The following is a 25,359-nucleotide window of genomic DNA, read 5'->3' on the forward strand; positions in this document are numbered from 1 at the left end:
AGCAGATATAAGAAACCGCATTCTCCCCATCCTCGTTACTGGGCTGGGGTAGTGGCTGCAGCCTGGATGTTTTTGGAGGAGGTGGTGAGTGGCTCCAGGTCAGTGCTCTCTGGCATTATCAGCGTCACAGCTGAGACAGGGCTGGGAAGCAATTTGTCACCATATACCCTGTGCTCAGGAAAGAAATTATTTAGTCCTGCTCAGATTATAATTGTATACTTTACAAAATCTCAGGACCTGTTAGTGCCTATGGGGTGAATTATAGCAGTAACCACTGCAGTTAGCAGATAGTCATATAAACTGGAGTTACTGCCAGCAATTTAGTCTTGAAATTAAACTATGCAAGTGGTAAATTGGCACTAAGGAGTCGACTATGGGTCTCACAGTTGGGGGCTGAGCTGACTGAGGTCAGATTTCTCTTTGTGTTAAATGTCAATAGCTGGCATTTAAAAGAGACAATCTATACAAACCAATAAGACAGGGTATGAAACAACCGCTGTTTAAAATGTCAAACTATTTTAAATCAAAACAGAAATCCAGATAATTTACAAACTAAATCTGACCTTTTGTATTTGGAATATTTATACTGTAGCTGCGCATTCAACTGAGAACTTGTACAAACCTGACAGCCATACATCTGTGCATGAATCTTCATTAACAGAAGTCTGCAGATGGAAATGGATTTTAGTGGACCGACTCTCAGCTGGAGCAAATTGAGAGAACTTTACTGAATCCAATACTCTGCTGATTTACAAGTGCTGAAATCTGACCCCAAGATTTTCTTCCCTCAGATAATGAGATATTTGCTTATTGGCAAAAATAGTTTTCTAGTTACCATAATTCATTTACCAGTATTGTTTTTAATAATTCAATCCCTCTAGTTCCTGATTATAGACGTTAAGGGAGGAAAAGAAAAGCAATAAGGAAACAGATTCAAGTCTCCATGCCTGAAGTATCTCTATGCAGGGTTAATGTTATGACACCAAAAGCATTTAGGTTTGTTTTTTTTTTTTTTTTTTTTCTAATGCTTCAAAAGGTACTGAATTGCTTGTCTTGAAGAATAACTTTCTGTGCTTCTCCACAGAGTGGGTAGCCACAAAAGCTTCTGCATACCGGACTGCAGCGTGGTTTCCCAAGTGCTGCCTCTGTCAGCCAGCCTGTTCTCACATGGTTTGGCTCCCTAGTGCTCTGATGCTACTAACTGATGTTAGTCACAGGATGAATTAGGGATGTAGACACTTCACTGAGTATATAACACACTATAATCTGACCTACAATGTGGTACTTCTGTACAACAGTGTGAGAATGAACCAAAATTAGTATGCCCTTTTCCCATCCAAATGACTGCAATGTGTTAGTGATCTCAAGAGTTAGTGATATTAATGTTTAATACCTGGGAGCCAGAACATTAAAAATATCCTTTTGGATGGCATTTGCTGTTCAGCTCTCAATAAATGAGGGTGCACATTCAAAGAAGATTACACATTAGGAAGTGTAATGCTTAAAATCAGAACAATTAATTCCTTTAGAATTTGTATTCTTCTATGTGTGGTCAGTTAATAAAGGAAGGACTTACCACTTTGTGGATTTAATACATGGTGTTTGTTTATAGACCAGCCTCCCAGATTTGAAGCATCCATTTCAAAGCCTTGAAGGATTACTGTTCTCTTCTCCCACAGAATAAAATCAGGACATGTTTCATATTCATATCCCACCGACACTGCAAACAAATAATTAAGGATCTATCAGTCTACCTTCTCCTCTGTGAACTGCTAGGTAATTTTTCATTCCAGGTTTTAACAGTCATCTGTCAAGCAACGATGCCATAAATTTTCCTCTGCCTGATTACTATTGTTGAATGGTGTTATTTTTAAAGAAGGGTTTTAAGAGATGAGTATGTTATTATAGCTACAGTTACTAGTGTTTCTAAGCAGAAAATTGTCTGGTGTATCAGTTATGGATTTCTTAAGAGCATAAATCTCCTCCAATGACTCCTGACTTTGTTTATTCCATTTCTGCTAATTACCTGAATAACAGTTTAAACAGAAAAAAAAAAAAATCTATGTTAGACCAAACTGGCTTTAATTTGTTTGCTAATTGTAAAAACTGTAGCTAGGCAGAAATGGAGTGCCAAGCTGAAAATTCCTAGAATTAAGCATTTATCTTAACAGGCTTGCACATCACATGGCTCCTCTCTTCAGCTGACCAAAATACCTGCTGAAAATCTTGAATTTCCCTAAGGATCGTGTTTTTCTGGGAGGTCCTCAAACTGACCAAAAAAGCCCTTTCCCTTTAGTACTTCAGTAAAAAAAGAACCTACCAACAAAACTCTTCAAAATTCAATTCTGGTATCTCTAATACACCAACTTATTTATTTATTTATTAAGTGTCCTTATCTCCTCTAGTTAACCCTTTCAGATTCCAGTGCAACTCATTCATAAAGGAAGAATGTTATTTCGACACTGCATCCCAAAATTTTATCTAGGAAATGTTGATAGTTCAGCTTTTGGAAAATAAAAATGCCTTCAAAAATATTTTAAGATACAATATAAAAATATTTATAAACCCACAGTTTTCTCATATTTTTAAAATTTTCTTCTCACTTCTATGTCATAGCTTTAGGTACACTTTACTTGTACCATAAACAGTTTTAATACCTTCTAAATACCATTACTGGATGCAATAAAAATATTTTGACCGGCTATAGCAGGGAGCATTTGTGTTTGTAAGACAAATGTTGAAGGCAAACTGAAAGCTGTTCCTTATAGCAACTTCACTGTGAGCTGCTTCGTCATTTTAGCAGAAAGGTTCTGTTTCTGCAGCAGCTAAACTCTGACTTGTAAAATTCAAATCTCCTTCTGTACTGTAAATACTGCATGTTTCAAACATTAGAGGTTTCAGTCTCGGGGTCCAGCAGCCACCCTCTCCAATCCTGTTACTGCAGCTCTTATGACTAACATCAGCAATGCTTCTGGGTAGCTCCCTGGTCATAGTGCCCAACTGGGGGCATGGAGCTTCTTCCAGAACAGCCACATCCTCTGCTGGGATGAGCCATCAAGGTTCAGTAACTGAACATGCTATTTTCTAGGTGTTAATGCACAGAGAAGATAAAGGTCAGATTTTTCCCATGAAGCAATCTCACACTTGCCACCTACATGTTAGCATCTTTACTCCATTCATGCACTTAACACATTCAATCCAGGGTCAGATGTGTACACTTGAAAAGAGTAAAGACCCATAACTGCAAAATCCCTCAGTCTTGCTCAGTGAACCATTGCAGACCCATAGGACAGTTCATCAGCTGCTCTAAGGTACCACACTGTTATCTGGGTCTAGGAGGTATAACAATATACACCATCTTAGAACGTGTGCCAAAGGATCCACAGTGGCATATTAACCAGCACTGTAGCTAACACTGTAAAGCGTCTGCTATTCCCTGCCTACAGCTGATGTTTCTGAGCTGCCAAATACCCTCTAGAGTTTATCATCCCCTTTTTCAGAAGTTCACCGTTCCCTGTTCTCACAGTTATTGTGCATAGCTGCTTTTTTGTCCCTGCTCATCACTCACTTTGTGTGTTTACAACCATGGTTTTGTATGTACTCACACATACGAAGTCTATGCTCCAAAAAGGAGTATCTGTGTTACCTGGAAGCAGGGTCTCTTGAACCATCTAATTTCAGGTACTGATGTATCATTACCATGAAAATTTCCTATCAATCATTTTGCATGCAAAGTCACCAAGGCAAAGCACAACTGTAAAATCAACCAAGTTACTGTACTGCCACTTGAAAAATAAGTGCGTGCGTTGTTACATGCATGTTTTGCAAAATGTCATAATTTTGTAAGTGAAATGACCATCTTCTCCTTGTTGCTTTCTGTTCAAATGAATTTATAGCCCTTTTCTGAGGTAGCCAAGATTTCATTGCATGAAAGAGAACTGTAGTGACTATGTTTTTGGACACTAACAGCCAGCAGTACCATTTTCTGCAGTGTTCAAATGGATTTCAGAAGATTTACTGAAATCATCTGTACCAAAAATCTATTATTTAGAATAATGAACAATAAATCATTAGTAGTGCCAGCACATCACAGTTTAGGGGCTGTTGCCAAAATATCAAATAAAAGACAATTAAACAAGCCAATACATATACTTCAACCTCTCCTGAAATATTCCTACTTATCAGCATCTTAATTCTTTGAACAATGAATAACTCAGCCAAAGTAACAAGTAGAGCAATAAACAGAGAAGACCTAAGACTGCTTGAGTACTGATTTATATTCACATCAGAAGGGTTAGTCCTTGCCCACCACATCATGCTGCTGTGTGGCATGCAAGGGCTTGCAGGAATATGATTGAGAATGTATGGAGTTAAGCAAGAGCATTTATTGAGGTTTCTCCTGAAGTCCTTCCTTTTCCAATGTTAACTCACAAGGTGACATAGACTTTACCATCAAGGTTTTGTGTGTCAACATCCAGGTGATGGTTTTTTATTCAGAACAAAAAACATTATTTAATCATCTCAGTTGTTAAATTGAGAAAATGGCCTCCTGTTACGGACTTGGGGACTGGATTGCACACCAGCAAATGTATTTTCAACAAATTTAAACACAACCGCTTGTGTGTGGAAATATGCTCAGAAAGTCTTTTCTGTAACTGGTTGTGTGATCGTTGCTGTCAATAACCCTGAAGAAAAATAAAGATGTTTATAGAATTTATAAAACCAAAAGCAGATGGTTATATTCCTGAATTCCAGGACTTCAACCTGCTGCAATTTAATTAAAATGAAAAGTGAACAGAATGCATTATTAAATATTGGTAATATAGTGACAGAGGAAATTATTTTGACAAAAATTCATATAATGGATGCAGCTAAAGGTCCCTCAGCACTACAGTGTGTCAAATGAAATAAAGCTTTACTGGAATCTAACAAAGCATGCTAACAATGCACTTAAAATATAAAGGTTTTTGCTTCGATTTTGGGTAGAAGCATAATTAACCTAAATTTAAGGAAAAGAAAAAAAATTAAGCAGCCATTAAATAATTTAAAAGTTGTTACCCAGCACCATTGTGTAAGCTTTATTCATATTTAAACATATATAGTGGTTTAAGAGGAACCCAGGACAACATATGATGCTTGTGCAATTTGGGAATCTGTAACTACAGCATCATTTTCTAAGATGTTATGTATTTGATTTTAATTGTTTTAAAAATACAGATATTTACTGGACTTCATGATCATCAGAAGACTATTAAATGGTGTAAAGGGAGCAGGCAGACACAACTGTTCCCTCTCAAACACGTTAGTGATACTATGCAGTGACAGATCCTGAATATAGGGCACGTGTAGCCATGCTGAGGAAAGCCCCAAATAGCACCCATGACCCATCTGGTCCCACCCAATCATCCAGGGCAGTGTCAAAGGGCACACTGGGACTTTGTTTCATTTCTGGATTTACACGAGTATGTGTAAGTGAACCCAACAACCCATTTGAGACCGTCCTTCACTACAGAACACTAGCAGGAATCTGTATCTGCAAGGGGCTAGGGCTAGAACTGTCCCCTAACAAGGGAGTTTCACAATCCAGATGGGCTGAAAAGAGTACTCCTGCCCTGAGTGAAAAAGTTGTCCACCCTTCTGCAGATGTGCTAGATCAGCTCCAGATAAGATAGAGGATGCAGTAATTCAGAAGACCTTGCTTTAAGGGTGGAGTTTTGATCACTTTAGACCAATGTGATGTGTGAGCTATGGCTGCAATAAGAAAACCTGTGCTTCTGTACTAGCATCTATAGAAGATCAGGAAACTAATGAAGCTGAAAATTTATCACTTATTATCTGGTTGCTTCAGTTTTCAGCTGAATTTGTTCCTGATCTGGCTCATTTCATGATCAAATGAATGTTAGTGGTGGCCCAGAGGTAAGGAATGTGGGAACATCCCTTCTGGCAGCAGCCCTTAGTTGTAGCTGTTGAAGTAGACTGGGGACCCCAGACCTCAAATAAGCTCTGATGTATTTTCTGATATATTCCTCTGTGTATTATGTGATGCAAATCATACTCCATGTCTTGGTCTCATAACCCTTTGTGGACACCACCAGCTATGTCTGTATCATTCTCTAACCAGAAATGACTAGGGAAGTTCTATAATCCACCTTTCTCCCACTACCTTTCCATGCAGCTGCCTCACAGACTGCCTGGCTTGGAGCACATGGTAATGCAGTCACGCAGTAGATGCTCTGGGAGCTGCAGGGCTTGTGGAGCCTGGATGGCACCTTTTGGCTTTGTAGAGGCAAATTTGCAGGCACACTGCCTGTGTAGATCCTGGAGAGACCTGGCTGCCCCTCAGAACAACACTTTCAATTTACAGAACGAGGCATATTCCTCATGAGGGTAGATGGCTCCATGTAGCCCTTTCTATTCTTGTTTTATAGCCTGATCCTGCCAATGCTGCTTGCTATAATTCCTCTGACTTAAAAGGCAAACCAAAACTGCTAGGGAAGTGAATAGAGCTTATTCACAATACTAAGCTTTGCTGGTAAGGTAAATAATCTTAATGGAAAGTATCTATAAGATTAGTCCATTAAGTAACATAACCCCAAAGTAAATTAAAAAAAAAAAAAAAGCAAGCCTTTCAAAATCAAATCATAAAATTAGAAAAATATGGTTGGCTAAATAAAATGTATTTGCACAGACAAGTGCTTCTGTAGCAACTCTCAGAAGAGCTGCTTGTGCTGCTTGATAAAGAAAGCCTATGAAACATCATGATTTTCGTATAAACATCTTTAAACAGATCAATTAGATTTAACTGTTGTGGATGTGATACATAGCAAGAAAGGATGCCTGAAAGTTAGAATTTTGTAAACCCTAAGCAGAAATGACATGTTAAATGTCACAGCCAAAAAATGACAGAAACAATGACACACCAAAGGTCATATTCAAAGTAACATTCAAAAACAAAGGCAGGTGAATATAATGCCGTCAGTACATAAGCATTCTCTAAGGGAAAATGGGATTTTCAAATTGATTAAATTAGAAAGATGACATTGGAAGAACAAGAAAATAAATGTTCTTGGGAAATCATACAAGTCACTTCGGCTAAGGAGACATTTGATTTAAAAGAATGTAAGTGCACCAACTAAATGCATAAGCCATATTTTCCTGGCTTAATGTTTGTGAGCCTTCTGCTTCCATCCAGATGATTCTACCTACCCATTGCCTCAGCCAGACCAGAAACCTTCTGTCCATATATATCTGTCTTATTCCAGGCAAATGTGTATACCAAATTGGCTGCAGCAGGAAACCATTTCTGAAGCAGACGTCCTTCAATGGCAACTATCAGGTGGACTTTTGTCATTCCAGGAGGGATGGTTGTGTGTGTCAAAATAATGCGCAGCAATGTTTTATACCCTGGTGTTCGACTGCTGAGATAACTCAACTTCACAAAGCTTGAAGGAATTGGGATTTCTTCTTGGACCACCTTGGGAAAAAACATATAACTTTATCCATAGCCAAGAAAAAAGCAAAATTATAATAATAACAGGGGGTGCTTATTTTTCATTTCACAATCACAGTGTGAAAACAGTACCACTTAAACCACTGATGTCTTCTGTGTGTATTTCAGCAAGAAAGTCATCAGACATATTACAAAATATCCAACTCTGGAAACTGCTTGGTCAACTTACTGGATGGTGGTCTGTCTATTTTGATAAACAGCCTCTTTCCCTAATACTTTATTCTAATCTACTGAGGAGCAAATGCTGCCTCTGTGGACACATTCATACATATGAGTTCTACAGCTTATCTTGGCGTATTATTCAGTTTACTTAACAAGTGTTCTTGACCAGAAAACAATTTAAAACCTTTTCTGAATAGGCACATACTTTAGGTATTACAACTTGAAGATATTATCCTGCTTTGGAAGTAATAACTGTAACTTGGGAGAACTAAGAAAAAACAAACCTTCCTGCTAAACCACATTCTGTGCAGAAGAGCTTGCAGAGAAGAGCTAAGCTCCAGCAAGAGCAGGCATGGCATATGAAGGCGCAGCATAAAGAGCCTAACAAGCTAACTGGGGACACACAGCAGTGGAGATGAAAGAGGCTGGGCATCAGAGTCATCTAGCTAACAGGTAAGTCCCCAGGGTGTGCAACAGAATTCCAGTCCCACAGCGCTGCTGTGAGTGCCGCTGTCTGAATCACTTGGATTAGAGCTGGCTTGGATATGCCTACTACGGGGTAGTATCAATTCCTGGCTGCAATGAAGATAAGCCCTCAGCAACTAGAAGGACTGCAAAGACTGCGAGCTTGTGAGGGAAAAAAAGAAACTTGGCCTTGACCTTTTGAATGATGTGGGCCTTGGACCTACAAAAAGGGATTTAGCTCTTGTGATCTCCCTTCTGCGAGGAAGAGCAGGCAAGAGAAGAGAGCAGCTTCTTGAAGGATGCCACTGCAGTCACTCAAATGCCTCTGAAAATTAGACTTGCTTCATAACGTTACTGTTTTTAGTGTATTTCCATAATAACAAGCTGACCTGTCACAATGTTAAATTTGTCAGGGTTGGAAAAATACAAACTGTTTGGTTTATCTTTCCTAGTTTTTAGATTTTTCTTGTTTAACAATAGATTAGTTCACATTCAACACAATTTTATTTACACATTGCAGCAGCATTACTGTCATCGGATTGCTGCAGTACAGCTGGAGGCCTGCCAGCAATTGTCATTTCGACATATGAAATGTGGTGTTGCCAGGGAAATCCTGCTCCCTTTATTGTTCTTGATTTGCAGTGTTCCCCTTCTTTCCTGCTGACATCCCAGCTGCCCCCTCTGTCATACATCTGACATCCCTTCTCAGTTTTTAATAGAAAAGCAGAAAGAAATATTCATGCATTAATACATGCTAGTACAGCCCCTTCTCCTATTAGTCTGGGGTAATGTTTGTTCATTTCCCGGTACTCTACAATGAAACTTAACTCTAAAAGAACCCTCCAGTGAAAAAAAAAAGGACTAAGAACAGCCCTCTCAGAGTTGACTGCATCTTTGTGTACCGTGCTGTTTGAAGACCCAGGAATACCTCACGTGGAGTAATGTGACCCAGTTTTTCTCACTAGTGTGCATCAGTTAATTTATGTTCGTTAGTTTCACTTAGGATGTTCTGTGAAGCAACAATATGGCCATCACCTGGCTCAAACATATTTTTTTAATAGTTATGGAGATGTTTAGATATAAATTAGTTCAATCAGAGGTCTCTTAGGTGTAGAATAAAGGCTCTTAATCAGCAGCAACACTTTCACAAGAAAAAGAGAAAAGGCTGGAAACACTCATGTCTACAGGCAGCCTCTAAAATATCTTCTAGACTTTCTCAGTGAAATTTAAAGAGAAGCCAAAAGAGACCTCATTGCTTGAGCTTACTGCTCAAACAACATACCATGGGGATTAACAGGATCTGAAACCTGAGTAGTTGTATTTTATTGGGTGTTAGACTTATACAACCTTGTTTAAGTCCCAAATAAGAGTTAAATATAAGATTAATTAGAAATTGCTTCTAAACACTTAAAGGAGTGTCAAGAAAAAAGACATTTAAATAAAAACAATCTTAAAGATGCTGTTAAAATTGCTCTCCCTTGGAAAGAAAGCAATAAAACCCAAGAAGCTAACATCTAGTTGGAGATGCCATTGTAAAGAACTAGAAGATGCAAATGGATGAAACATGTCTAGGAATCTTTAAAGAGTCTTGGGTCATGTCTCAGACTGGTGTACTGGGGAAGCTGTACTGTTTATTTGTAACCTAGGAGTGGTTTTGTGCATCACTAGAAATAAATCAGGATTTCAATAACAAAATTTTTTGTCAAAACTCCCCACTTTCTTATACTTGGAAGTAAGAAGTAAAGCATCTTAAATTATTAATAAAAAATAAAGGCAAAAAAAAAAAAAAAAGAGAAAAGCATCCCATGAAACAGTGTTAAACAGACATGCATTGGGGTCATTCTGAATAACACCACAGCAGTTAATTGCTCACTATCTGGTATCATCATCTTCTAAAATTGTCTAAGATTGTCTAAGCCTTGTTCTTAATCTAACAAATTGCTACTTTGAGAGTCTTTTCATTACCTGTAGCTCTGGAATAATGGTTCCTCTGTCAGGACAGGACCCTCCAAATGCTGTCAAGGGTGAAGGGAGCACAATCGGATTGGGGCTGATAAAACTACTGATGTCACAAGAGGGTGTGTCTGACTCTGTTCTTTGCATTACAACTTTGTCTACGATGATAAATCTATTCCATGGCAACCAAAGTGTCCTTTTTTCAGATATGAAAGGAGATCTGTCAAAAACTAGAGTGACAGAGATGCCTCCAACAGCCACAAGGTCGAAACTGGAAAAGAGAAAACCAATTTCTTTGTTTCTTTTTGTTTTATCATTGTATTACCACAACTTTCAATGCATTAAACACAAAAACTTTATGCTGCTCATTACAGCCCTAGATTTACCATGTGAAATCATTCAAGCATACCTTCTTGGTGTCACCTTAGTATTCACGAAGCTTTACCTCTCTGTGCTTTCTCTCTCTATGCATCAATCATAAGGTACAGTACTTCACTGTTACTTGGCCTACCTTCCCTCTATTTATCAACTAGAATTAATACTAACGAGTCATCTGAAACTGAAGTGTGGACCCAGTTACTTTGATTTATGGGAAAACAAATTCCTAGTCCAGAAAAGGGAAACTACTCATAATCTATGCAGGTACAGCCTGCAGAATAAGAAGTCTTAAAACCTGTTAGACCTTATCTCTATTAGCATATATAAAAGTAGCAGAAGGTGAAGGTTGAGTATGCTGAGCAGGAGACCCCTCTGTGTAAGGTATGACTCTTTTTTTGAAAGATGCTGACTAACTGCAGTGAGAAATGAAATCAGCTCTTGTCCACAAGGCAGGTGATCCCCTGGGAGCTGTTGTGAAGAACCTCTGGCATATCCTGGCTGCAAATCACGGGACACAGAAGGCCTGATATACAGAGTCTCAATTTCTGATACCCACAGTCAGGCAACACAAGGTAATATGTAAATGGACACTTCACTCTCTATTGAATGCATCTATTATGGAGGCTTTTGACGGTAACACACTGCAGTAAGAAGTCAGACTTAATTATGCATATCTCATCACATTTCCCAGATGACACCGATTACATTCACAGAGAAATACTGGTAGCATATTTTAATGCAACAACTTTATCCAGGTGAGTGTAAAGAGGAAATGATAATTATTAACTTTCAGTAGTGCAATCTGAAAATCAATAAACTAAGGTAAAATAAATATGCAGGCTCCTTACTTTTATAAATTGACAAAGCCAAACAACAATAAAAAATAATTGTAGAAACTGTGACAAATGACAGCTTTTCCCTGTTGGAAGATAGGCTCTGCTTTCTTGTAATTCACAACACAGCCAAAGAAGATGAGGTTTTAAACTGCCCATAGCAGCTTAATTCAAGTTCAGGAGTGAATTATGACTTTATTGCAAATGGATAGCCAACCTTGGAATGCAATATAGAACATATAGGAACTCCATCTCTCTTTGAGGACTGAATGCCTTCCCCCTTCCAGAAAGTGAAGCCAAGATTTCTCAGGAGTCATTGCAGAACAGAAATTTAACCATTTTGGTTCTGGAAAGAGTCTGTCCTCACTTTTATTTGTGTCGCTCAGGTGATCTACTAAAGGAGTTAATTTCACTGACACCTCAATAAACTACTTTGAAGATTCACACTTAACAGAAAAAAAGAGGGAAGATGGGGAATTTTATGGAAAACCTGACTAATGAAAATATCCAAATGTCAAGAAGATGCTGTTACAGCATTGCTGTCACATTTTTGACTCCAGGTGTTTGAATGTCACTGCTATCTTGTGGCTGTTCAGGTTTTTTCTTCTTCTCTTTCTTCTTTGATCCCTTTACCACAGAGAGTTCTTACCGAATGTGCTCCCAGAGCAGAGGGCTAGATGCCATCCTTGATCCACACTATGAACAATGATATTTCCGAAACTCTGGACATGAATATAAGGTGGCAGTTGTCCCTAACTATGCAAATCTAAAACAAATCTAAGTTAAATCTAATTTAAAGACAATACATGAAAGTCTGACCTTCCATCTTGTCGACTGATAGTGTATCCATACTCGCTGTGGTGTAGAAAACTGACATTCACTCCAACCAAAGGTGTTCCATCTATTGCTACCACCTGGCCTCGAATGACACATGCCCGTCTGTAACAGAAAGAATAGAAGGCAACATGTTAGACACATCAGAAGCCTGAGAAGGGCATTGATTTCAGAAATTGTGCTATACTTCTGTCCCTGACAGACAGAACTACTCTAATATCATTGTGACTATTGATTTTGAATGAAATTTCAAACAAGTCCAAAAGATTGATTCAAAAAACCATTATCTCATGAAGACTCCACCATGAATGGCTGGTGTATCAAGAATATATTTCCATTTCCAGCTGTATTTCATGATACCGTTTCTTCTGCCACTCATTAGCACTGCAAAGATTTCACTGATAGCATGATTTAGCTTGCTGCAGCTCTAGGAGCTGATGGTTTGTGAAAGGGAAGAATGAAGCCTCATTCTCTGCTGCTAAGAATGGGGCATTGCTGCCTATTAGAAAAAAAAGCTCAACTAATGTGATAAGGCAGCAGCGAGACACATGGTCTTCAGTGAACTTCAGAAAGTTACATAGGCGAATTCAAAAAGGACCTAATCAAGTGTAACATACATTTTTCTCAATCCCCCATCACAAGTTTTTAAATTCCTTCTAAATCCCTTTTAAATTCCCTCTGGGATGGGTTGGACTTGTGCTCACTTTCCAGCATAAAAATCCTCCCATTCCTGTACAGAGGTTGGAATATGGCAATACAATAGAACACATCAAATTTAACGGACAGGAAAGTGAACTCATTACTAAGCGGGTCTAATTGGAGGCTAACAGGATCACAGAATCGTAGAAAATGAAAGCTGAAAGGAAATACAAGACTTTATCTTGTCCATTCCTTTGCCTCAGGTAAGATCAACTCTACCTACATTACTCCAGACTGATGCTTGTCTAACTCTATAACCTCACCAAGTAACCCATTCTAATGTTTCTGTATCACTGCTTTACTCATGGCAAGCTTTTCCTACTATCCATATGAGAATATGCAGCTTGCAAAAATTAACTCCTTTGCAAGTACACCACTCACCACAGCTGCTAATATGAATTCCATGCTCCCAGGACACAGAAAGGTGCTGATTTTCACCAAAGATGCTGATAAATCCCAAAGGAATGGAAGAGGCTGCATGACTGCCAGTATGCAAAACAGAGCTCTGATTTACCACGTTTGTTTTCTACACTCACTAAATTGGTCGTGATCCTATTTTGGGCAAAACCTGCTGCTCCACTGAGGGCAATCAAGCTCCTGTGTGTCTCAACAGACTCACAAGACTCACTCAACAGAACAGCCTGGTTCAATTACTCTTTGATTTATCAGAGCAGAAAATACCCATTTCTATTGTTTTTTCATATTTCTAACATCAACAGACCTGCCTGTCCCTTTATTAGTCCACTCCACATATTTACAACACACACTAGTGTGAGACAGAGACCCCTAAGAGTCATCATTATTCAGTACACTATTTCCATACTCCTGTTTATTCATTCCACACAGACCTGTCTTCTGACTTTACTCTGTCATCATATTTTATCAAGCACACAGATCTGTGTGATAAAAAACTCATCAAAGTCTTCATTATTTCATATATAGCCTTTCTTTCCTCTACTCATTCACTTTACTTCTCATTACTCATAAATAATATTAAAAGACTTATCTTTCAACTTTCTTCCTCCTTTTTTTGGTCATATTTTACAAGCCGCACACATTTACAGTATGTGACGACTCATAAGCCACATTATTCTACATTTATCAGTTTTGAACAGTCTTAGCAGTCTTTAAGATTTAAATGTTCTAAGCCTGCCTCTGTGTTGCTACATTTGTCCTCATTATTTACTGTCTTTTTATTACCTACTCTATATTGAAGAGTCTTCCACTCTCTGGCCTCTTCTTGAATTACCAGCACTTACTAAATCTCTGACTAAGCGTTTGATCAGAAATAGTTTTAATGTTCACATTTATTGCAGGTATGAGAACATTTTTCAGTTACTTTATGACCAGTGCTAACCTGAAGGGCCTGGGGAGGTAACAAACAACCCCCATATTTGCAGCAGGTCCTCCCTCCTTTCCCAGAGCCCCAGCAGTTCACAAAGTGAAGCACTGCTGGCACGCAGGATCCCCACAGCTTTGCTGCTTGCAGAAGACCTCACTTAACTTCTTTCCTTACCAGAGCTCGTAGAGCGTGTTCCCTGCAGTGATGTCCCTTCATACTCAACTGCTGCTTCACGCTTCCTTGCTTCAACATTCACCCTCTTTCCAGATGAGCTGTGGACCTTGCTACCACTCGCTGCATTTCTTAATTTTAACAGAGCAACCTCTCAGATTGCTATGCCTCTTAGATGTGCTGTATGTCCCTCTTCTGTTCTCAGCCTCTAAGATTTATTCTACAGACTCACGACTGACCTGCTTTTCTTTCTCATGGGGGACAATTCCCCATACTGCCTGTCCAACAGTCACATATTTGCAATGATTGCATAATCATGGACTAAGGCTGTCTCAAGTTGTTTTAACTTGAATGTAAGTGCAAAAATGTCTTTTCTAATTTGGAGGAGCTGGGAAGGAACATGTCCCTGATAAGCTGCTTTAGTGTTTTCAAATGCATTAGAAATATTTCTAGTCCCCTGGCAAGCTGTACTAAATCTGCAACTCCAGAGCAGTTGGCTTTTTGAGAGAAAGCAGATTCCCACGGGTTGCAAGTAGCCTAAAAGAAGTAGGATTTCTCTGTCAATGCTTCATGGGTCATTCCATGTGTAACTGAGGATCTCAGCTCTGCAGGTTTTAGCTGTGCCATCAGGCAGTTCGTTTGACATGTCTAATTTAAAATATAAATAGATGTTTAAAATTCTAGATGCATTCTTTCACTACTTGCAAAGCATTTTATTATTCCACCACCATTCTGCCTTGCTCTACTGCTACTTATCTGCTATTTTTTTGCTTTTGTTTTGTGTTCTAAGTTTTCAATATTCTCTGAGCACCTCAGGCTGAGACATTAGGCTCAGATGTGGAACTCTGTCAAACAACTAGTGAATTCACAACTTACCAGAAGATGTCATTTACTGTACTACATTTCTGATTAAAATCTTCAATCAGAGAAATTAAGCTAAAGGCTAGAAAGGTACATTCATTTCTTCCTGCTGACAATGTTGCTGTAAGCAGCCTTTGAAGGGTAATTAATTCAGCACCATACACTGGACCCTTTTTGTAGGCAATTTACAGTGAGTCAAGTATCTTGCCAGCAGCATGCATTAAAGATACTCAGCAAAGAAACAAGCTAAAAACCTTCCTGAGAACAGGAATTGATAAAAACATTATAATCTGCTACACCCTGGCCACATTTACAGTAGGTCAAAACCATTCCTGATGTAAGCAAGTACATTTTCGTTATTCAGAATGTGTCTAATCTACCTTTCAACATGTCACATTTTAAGTTGGGAGTTTGTAAAAAAGCAGTGCAAATGACACGGTGTTGACATAATAAAAAGCAAAACATGTTTTGAAAACATTAACTTTGGTGAATTCAGCTCAATGCAACTCCCTGACTTTATCTGAAAAGTCAAATGTTGAAAAATTAGATCTAAGCTGAAGTCTTAGATGCAAATGCAAAAAGGTAGATGTTCCAGCTGTTGTCAGAACAGCTCATTTTAGTATTTCAGATGATGTTGAAAATGCCAGGATATGGCAGAGACCAAACACTTTCAATCTGAAGGAAAGAGATAATCTTCACCATTTTTTGATAGCTTTCCTGAATCTGTTCAACATCACTTTGGCTTTATCGACAGTGAGATTCATGCAAACATCACCCATCTTGGAGTTCCACTAACTTATGGTACAGTAAAACACTGCACAATGTCATTTGAAACCTAAGGGTCTCAGATTCTTCTTGCAAGAGAAAAACCCAACCAACCAACCAACCAACACATGCCAGATAGGGCTTTGCAAAATTTGAGCTCCATTCCATTTTCCGAATGGATTCCAGTGCTCTGAAATAAATGAACGCCACTATTTAGTCAATCCTTCCAACATTTCTTGCTGAACCACCAGTGCTATAAAAATAAGTGGCACTGCAGGCAGCCATGAGTTAATATTATCTGCATGGGCACAACCTTTTCAGCAACATCCAAAAGTTGATTAAAAACCTCCAAGCCTTCTTTGGTCTGTACCAGGTAGTCAGGATCACAGATTTCTGATACTTCTTTACTGTAGTAACAGTTGTCTTTCTATATTTTTTCCAGCAATCTTAATCCCCAGAAGAACAGACACTAGATGACAGTCAGATTGACAATGTCAGAGGAAGATTTCTGAACAGAGGCAGCACAGCTAAGCTACTGCCTCCTTCTGAGACTCTGCTTATCTCTCATCCTTGAGGAAAATTCTGGCAGTTTTTAATAATATTTGACTTATGGATGAGCAATTTTTCAACAGCCTTGAAAAGACTTGAGGATCAAGCAAAGTGTGGACTGATGAACTCCTCGGGGTGCCCAGTACATTGCAGATTACTGTTGACAAAACCTAGGGGACACAGCACAGTGCAAGTCTCCAGGCACTGCCCTGATTCTAAAGATACAGACAGTCTCATCTGAATCCCAATGATCTTCTCACCAAACTAACTAGTAATTTTTGTACAGTGGGAGGAAATGGTATCTGGGCTGTGAATAATGCACTGATACAACTACAAGTTGTATTCCTTAGTGGTGCAAAGTATCAAGCCATGGTGAGGGTGGGCTGCTGCTCACACGTGGGCCTTCACTAATCTTCATTCTTCAAAGGCATGGAGATATGAGAGTAAAGAAATGAAATACTCAGAAAAAGCCTTTAAATCCAAGTTAAATCCCATCAATGATAGCTTTAAAAGATCAGTTCCTTATATCTATAAAAGCACGTTGATGGGATTATGTGCAATCTGACTGCTAACATTTGCAGTGTCACAGAACACTGTACAGGTGACTTGAGTGCTCACCTCCTCTCTGAAAACACCTCACTACAAGACATTTTGATGAGGAAAATCTTTCACTAGTGACTTCTGGTTTAAAGCACGGCACACTCTGCTGCACACGTACAGCCAGCCAAGGACCCTGCACCGGGCACAGAGGCACACTCCAGAGGTGCTTTTGAGAGAGATCATTTTCATGCCCTATTGTTCTACATATTTATAAGGTCCTGTTACATTATTAATAGTGATTAAATGTTTAGGTATTTCAGATCAATAAAGACTCCGTTTACGTATTTACTTTATTAAAAATTAATAAATGACAAAGAGAAAGTGCACTGAATTTGTGCGCATGGAATGGAGTCGAAGTTGTAACTTAAGTGCTATGTACTGTGAAAATAAAAAAATTCTTATGTCCTTATTACTGGAACATGGTTTATCTAATGTACAGGCCTAGCTGACAGCGTAATAGTTAGGTGATGTGGATGATTTGTGGATCTCTTTGTCAGCATGTAAGTTATAGCTTCTCAGGTGAACTACAGCATAAAAACTTATGTGCCCCTATATTTCAAATGTTCAAAAAAATCCAAAACTGTTACCAGATTTTCTGAGCAAGAAAGTGCCCCTTTCCTATTGCACAGTCTTTTCTTGTTAAAGGACAAGCCAATCTCACAAATACTCAGCGATCACTCTACTATTTGCATGACAGCTTGAGAGTAACCTGGAGCACAACATGGTAAACTCCACATTGATCTATCAACATGTAGCAAACACAAAAAAGTTTGTTAATTAGGTAACTGGATTATATGTAAGTGGCACATGTTAAATTTATTCCACTGTAAATATCAATCAAGTTCTACTGGGCAGAAAGTTGACTGAATACAATGCATATGAATTCAATTGGTCCTTCTTCCTGTCATTATATGTATCTACAGCATAAAGGGCTGAACTTCCCCCCACTAATTTTACAAGTACAATACAGCTTACCTTCCAAAACAGTTCAAGCCTTGTTAGCAACAGCAGTTGAGTTTGTTGCTGTGCATTTATGCACCAGAAAAGTAGTAATGAGAATCTGATAAACAAGATTCGCAGATGCTGGAACTTAGACATTTGCTATCCTTTTAAGTACTTTTTGATCACCAGTGAAGAATTCCCAGCTACCCAGGTATCATTGTTTTTACCTGGTTAAATAGTTTCATTGCAGTTCTCAGAAAAGTCTTTAAAAGAAAACTCACCTGCTCTCAAAGGAGATGTCTCCTGGGATGACATGAGTACTTTCCTTTCCAATAAGGAATCGTATTCGATCATAAAAGAGCCTTGGAGGATGCTGAGAGAAAGGTGGTTGGCTGTGCTGAATAAGGTCAAGGGGATCAGGTGAACCCTGGCACAGAGGACTTGCGTAGCAATTGCTTTGCTGACAACAGTCAGGGTCTACACAGTCTGTCAAGCCATCTACAGTGGAGAGAAGGGAAAGTTCAGGAAATTGAGTGATTCTGAGAATAAAGCACTGTGTTTACTACTGGAGAGCACAGGAGGTTTTTAATCAATTGGAAGGCATGCTGATTATGACACATTCAAATTCAATAAAGCATTAATATACACACTTAGTCCAGGAGAGGCAGTTTTCTCTAGTCATTAACACTGTATCACCTCATAAAATCTCCACATGACAGTGAGAAAACAAAACCTACAAACTAAGTGAATAGAGAAGAGCAGGACTGTCTTCACTGCAGAACAGGCAGAAGAAAATCACTGCACAACACTTCTTATTCCAACGGGTGCATTATCCACATTGTGTAGCTGTGGATCTCTAATGATCCTTTATTGTCACTATTGTCTGTCCACACTGCTGAAGAATACACACTTGCTAACCAATCTGCAATAATGAAGTCTGAAATATTATCTAACTCCCATATGTTTCCTCACTACAGTAGTAAAAAAAAGTTATTACAGTTGTCCAACTTCTATTTTAAGTCCTACCAGTTTTGTTAGTGCTTCAGGATGTTTACTTTTCGTTTATTGGTTGTAATGCTGGAATGATCAAAAAAGGGCAGAATCATGACTACGCTCCTTTTTGTAGCTGGTAACGTACAAACACACATCTTGACGCAGGCTCTACCCCAGTGATCTGAAAGATACAGTCTTCTCCATGGGTGTTTGCACCCGGAAAACCAATTTGGAAAATGAAAATAAACCTATTCCTCCTCTGCCCATTTTCAAACATGACAAATAGGAGAAATAGACAATTTTCCCAAAAAATCTACAAACATGCAAAACGTTTATGAGTGAAATTAATTTACTTAAATGTCCAAAGCTTATGATGAAAAGTGAAACACTGAAGTGCATCTAAATTAAGCACTTAAATAAAACTTAAAATCGGGCTATTGGCATTTAATCACTTCTATCAGCATCTTAGACATCCAAATTGACTAAATTACATACTCAACCAGAAACAGAATTAATAAGGTCTGGTAAAATGTCCAACTATCTTCTTAAACATTTTATGACTTGGCTGTTGCTAACTTGCCTGTATTGACAAGCACACTAATGCATATAAAGCAGCATTAAGGCATTGTACCCTTCAACAAAGACATCTCTTTGTATTTTGAACAAGGTTGGTCAGAATAAATGTGGAGTCATCATATCACTGTATAGATTTCCCTTGTACTAAAATTGGAATGCTATAAGATCAACATACTGGCAGATATTTTCACTTCATGCTTTGACTTTTCATGCTTTGTTTGTACAAACACTTTGGAGCCTATAAACCTGTACAATTGACAGGGCAAACTGCATTATTAGGCAAGGTGCTGTAGCTTTGTCATTGACTTCAGTGGGTGACAGACCCACTTGGCCAACTCTGATCTTTTCTCAATAGAGCACACTGTACTCTGTGAATGCTCAGTAAATAACAGCATAAAATATTCACTTTGAAAAGAAAGCAAAAGCCCTTCTACAGAACAAACAAGTATAATGAAATGAGCTTTCCTGGAATCTGAAAATCCTTGTCTGACCTTGAGCAAGGTAATTGCTTGGCTAAGAAAAAAAAAGGTTAACAAATCTACCCTACTGCAGCTGAGAAATCAGAGTGAGCAAGCTTGTTTTTGCGATAATGAGCCAAGGTCAACTGTAACAGCTAGCAACAATAACCTAAGACCCTCCGATCCAGGAAAACTGGTGTAGCCACAGGTCAGTGCATGCCTTAAGTTCTTTACACATTCCTCCAGTCCCGGACACAACAGGTATTAGCCAGCGGTGGGAGACGAACTTCACAGGGCAATGCTGAGTTTAATGACTTTGAGTGTAGCAGTCACTTTATACTCACAAAACCCTAGAAAGCTACTGAAATTTGCTAGGAAATGAGTAAGCTGAAAAAATAAGGATCCTCCAATCCAAGCAAAACCACTTGGGAAGTGGGTGGAGGAGTTCACAATATGTAAGAGAGAGGTCTTCATTGTACTCTGATGACAAAACAAAAGATTTTTGGGTTGAAACCTGAAGAGCAGGCTTGGAACTGCAATGGAAAAAATATCTTCTCTTATGGTTGACTCTTTTTTGTCCAAGGAATGAAACTCTATATTCTTAATAAGTGAACAGGAAATCATCAAATTACCAGTAGATTTTTCCAGGACTGCAAATATTAAATAATGCTACTAGACTTGAAAAGATGATAAAGAAACTGAAATCTCTTGCTTTTGCTTTATACTGGTGACAATCCCTGCAGAAGGCTCTGATGTAGGCAGGTGTAGCCATTCAGGGCTGGGCTTTGCTGGTGGAATGCTTATGACAGTGGTAAGTCTTGCTCAACGAGTGAAGGTACTTTCTGGAAGGTACTAATTTCTACAAGGTCACTGCTGTCTACCTGGGAAACTTCACAAACATTGGTTTGGCAGGATAAGTACTAATCAGAAAAAAGGCACACTTATTTCAGAATAACAGTATCCATAGGGAAGCTGTTTTTGAGTAATTTATTCCACAGTAGCCATTCTGATTAATTTTTTCCTTGTCAACAAGCCATTAGATGCAGGAACTGAGCTGACCTGATTCTCTCATTCTTGTAAGAAGTAAAAGTGAAAAGTCACAGATATATCAGAACATGAAGATGTACTTAGAAAAGAAATAGCTATATAAACAACAATTAAATACTTTGCTTTCTCTAATAGAGTCCTCTTTCTTCTCTGCTTTGGTCAACAGCTTACATGCCTGGCAACAAACACTGCATTCATACTGTATACAAAGAGAAACCAAGTAAAGGGAAAGCAGTTTTCCATTTTCCAGTCAGACTCAATTTTCATCTTTTCTTTGCTGATTATTTGTCAGCAAAGTGACTATCTTATAAACTCTTCCAGGTTCTAATGGAGTTATTTTGGTTGGAATTACTTGCACCTGGTTTCATTTGCTTCTCCAGGCTACAAAAGGGTGTGTTTCCTATTAGTAGTGGAGGGGTGTGAAGCTCCAGAAGTGCAGCTGAACAACTCATGGTGAGAATGGTATTTGTCTTACCAGCACCATGAATGTATGAGAGGCTGGATACACCAGGAACAGCTTACAGCCTTGGCAGCAAAGGCTTTAATGTCATTAGAGGAAGAAATTGCTAATCAAAACATAAATGTTGATCAAAAGTAGCAGTCTTCTAGGTTACAGATTACCATTTTGACTTCTTTCTCAAGCTGTATTTATTTTTCCCATTTTTAAAATCTCTTCATTGACAAGGTGACAATTATTAACTGGCTATGAAAATGATGAATTCAGATTGTACTTCCCATGTTACTGGGTTAGTTATTTTAATAAACCATCCACTGTCAGGTTCTGGCAAGCAAAACATAGTTAGCAACAATACTTAAAATTGCTATTCTTCTTCTTTAAAGTTCACTGAACGAGCAGGGTTGTTAACCCTTCAAGCTTTTGTCACACATAGAAAAGACACTACTAATGTTAACTACAACAGATTTGAAGTTTTATGGTTAATGCCAAACTCAGAATACTACCAGTGGTATATATGCTTATAGGGTGCATGCATATACATGTATGCAGGCATATTCACACTAATAAATGTACTTGCTCAGTTATATGAAAATCAAATCCATCTCTATTATTCTTGGTATAAGTAATATCAACAACCTTCATTTTCACTGCTGCAGAGCAACCCAGGTGTGTGTGTGTGTAACTGCTCTCCCACTCCTTCTGTACTGATCTCAGTGAGAACAAGCCAGTGATGGAGCTGTAGAAACTACATCCAGATTTTCACAGAAAGCAAAATATGGGTTTTAATTTTCTCCCTTCAGTAAGCAGATTCTGTTCTCTGAACTCCTTATGCGGTAAATCGTAGAGAACTCGGCACATGAATGATTTTTGCTTTTCGATGCACTTGCATGGTCAATTGTCACCTTACCTTTGCTTGCCTTCTTTTACAGATTTCAAATAAGCATCAAACAATGCCTGTGTCAGCTTGGTTCAGCACAGGCTCAGTTAAGTACAGTGAGTATTGCCAGGATCTAAGCAAACCGAACCTAATAACTTCAGAAAAGACTAAGCAGCAGTAACCATCTTGAGTCTCTAATGCTTATTCACATGCATTAATCCAAACTGCTTCTCAGATTTTAGCTGTAATACACAGCATGCAGCAGACAGTGAGGCTGTAAACTGGGAACACGGGGGTTTGTATAAGGACCTTGGAAACCCATCAGTGTGCCTGTGGAAAGGCTGCAGTGTGCTTCCATCCAGTGAGTACCGGGGGTGATTGGCCTTCCGTACACACGGGAATGCAAATCTATCAGGGTAGGATTTTCAGAAACTGTATGTATCCCCGGGGAGCCCTCGCTGCTCAGCAACAATGAAAACCATTCCCATCAGTATTATTTATATTGTGTAATAATAGCATATTACTTATATATGGACTCAATATCTCCGTGATGGATAGGTTATTAAAATGCCAATGGATGGGTCAGAAATGCATCAATATTTTAGCAGCACTGGTTATCAACCCAAGGCTATGCTGAGTCATATATTTTATCATGCCTGGAAAAGCTTGGAGAAAGCTACAATAACTGTCTGAAATGACTGAAGGGATATTTGGTAGCAAATTCAAAGCCTGTAGTGAATAGTACTTTCTTTAAAAACAAATAGTCAAGATTGAGCCAAGAAAGAAAATGATGAAAAGAGATCCAGGCAAATTCAAAAGCGAGATCTGTATCAAAGAAATTAATGGGAGTGACAGGCTGCAAGTTTCAGCTTAAAAGACCTGCATGTGCAGCAGTAATGTAAATATGTATCAGGAGAGTTGCTTAATTGTGGCTTGATGGAGCAGAGGGGTGACCTGGAGCTGGTGCCAAATGTCCTCGGCCTGGGACACACTGGTTCTGCACTGCGCAGAACTCAGCAGAGCTTTCAAGCAATCTCCTGGATCTACTGGAGCTTCCAGAGGAGTCTAAAGCAATGTCAGGACAAGAGAAAACGACCTGCTCAGATGAGCTGAATGGTCATCTTATAAACTGAAAATTAAATTATGTCAGTCATGACAGTGAAAGAAGAATAAGAGATAGAGAATAACATGGTGCTGAGGGATGTGAGGGAAAGGACCCACTGCAAAGGACATGTGCTTGACTTCTTGGCATTATTTAATGGACATCACACTGCTAACAGACTGCAGATGAACTCCACAAGAGCAAGTGCAAACCATGCTGCTGTGCATCTGTTATAATGCTGAGACCTTTTCAATGATATTTGTAGTGATATTTGAACAGGTAAACATGCCCTTAAGTCTGCAAGTAGGAAAAAGCCAACAGAGAGTTATGAAACGGAATGGGAAAGACAATGATGGTACAGTCAGAGTACAGTACAGTGGATACTAATGGGGCTTTAAGAGAAATAGTACTCTCCCTGCTCCGGAAAATATTTATGCATGTGTTTAACCTTATCACCATGGGTAACTCCACTGATGGGGAACTTGGTGCTTCAGAGGATGTAGAACCCAGATGCCTGTGAATATGCTTATACCAGTCCTTAAAAAATGAATCCAGAACTTCCTCCTACCCAAAGCTTTTGTGCTGTTACTACAGACCAAACAATAACACTAACACTTCCTCATGCCGAATAAATGACATTATTCAACCCCTACAGTTGGAACTAATAAAATACTTCATTTTCTAACACTTTTTTTTTTTTTTTACAGTGTATTTGAATGTATTTTTATACAATAAAAATCACAGTTTTTCAGTCTCTGAAAGTACTGTACAAAAAATCAACTGGAAACTACACAAAATTATCACTAACTCCTGAAGTTCAGCTTTACTACAGCTTTGTTCTTTGGTTGCAACTTCCTCCTAACAAACTTGAAGCACAAAACACCTTCCAAGGACTGAGATATGTTTGATTTAAACACAACTGGAATGAATAAGACCTTTGCTAGATGAGAATACCATGATTTAAAATATACAATGAAGCTAAATTAGGTCTACAGTATGATCTCTTGGGCTATGTGTCACTGACTGTGATCACATCATAACGGCTTAGGAAGTTACTACCTGTCAGCTGAGTTTCTGTAACTCAACTGAGTGCGTGCTCTTAACTCACCACAACTGCAGGCGAAAATGTTAGTAGGTTCCATCTTTATGAACCTGATCCAGTTACACAGCTTGATGGACGGTAACTCATTATGCCACTGTAATATTCTCATAGTCTAAGGCACAACCTCCCAGCAAACAGGACTTAACAGGCAATGTCACGTCTCCTTCCTAATTTCTGTTTTCACTGTTGTGTATGTACACAAGCCCTGAGACATCAGGAATCAGCTTCTGATTTTGTATTAATCTAACACTGGTACAACTCCAATGACTTTGGGGAATTTTTCTAATTTATGCTTATGCCAAATCAGGTCCTATGAACTTCACATATAAAAAGAAGTGGTTTTAATATGTAGATATAATTTTCTTATATAAAATTGATTGTAAAGGAAACTTAATTACATTTAGCCCATCTGTAGTAGTCGGATTAATTAAATATTTCTCTGCACTTATCTCTAATTGTAATGTCAACAGAGCTGTCCTAGTACATGTTATGTTGCCATTAAAAAGAAAAAAGAAAATTACTTTTAAAACTTGCAGTGAAATGATGTTAAGTGTCTGCCTTAAACTGACAAATTCAAGGAGATTTAGAGTTAACATTGCCAACTCTTTCAATAACTCACCATTATTGCAGAATAAAAAGCACCCAAAATCACAATACAAGGCAGTTTATACAGAGCCAGT

General features: G+C 38.6%; 1 protein-coding gene across 2 annotated transcripts in view; it reads right to left on the reverse strand.

The window, feature by feature from the left end:
* TENM1 (teneurin transmembrane protein 1) overlaps window positions 1-25,359 on the reverse strand; it is a gene marked incomplete at its 3' end in the record, with an annotated part of 242,605 nt that overhangs the window by 61,587 nt on the left and 155,659 nt on the right. For both annotated transcript variants that reach the window (XM_080624671.1, XM_080624670.1), the window contains exons 13-17: window positions 18,349-18,565; window positions 12,124-12,243; window positions 10,103-10,364; window positions 7,207-7,474; window positions 1,577-1,720 (exon numbers count right to left, since the gene is read on the reverse strand). In XM_080624671.1, the coding sequence (XP_080480797.1) occupies window positions 1,577-1,720; window positions 7,207-7,474; window positions 10,103-10,364; window positions 12,124-12,243; window positions 18,349-18,565 (1,011 nt within the window). The remainder of the gene's footprint in view (window positions 1-1,576; window positions 1,721-7,206; window positions 7,475-10,102; window positions 10,365-12,123; window positions 12,244-18,348; window positions 18,566-25,359) is intronic.

This window comes from Psittacula echo (assembly GCF_963264785.1).
Source record: "Psittacula echo genome assembly, chromosome: 8".
Lineage (NCBI taxonomy): Eukaryota > Metazoa > Chordata > Aves > Psittaciformes > Psittacidae > Psittacula > Psittacula echo.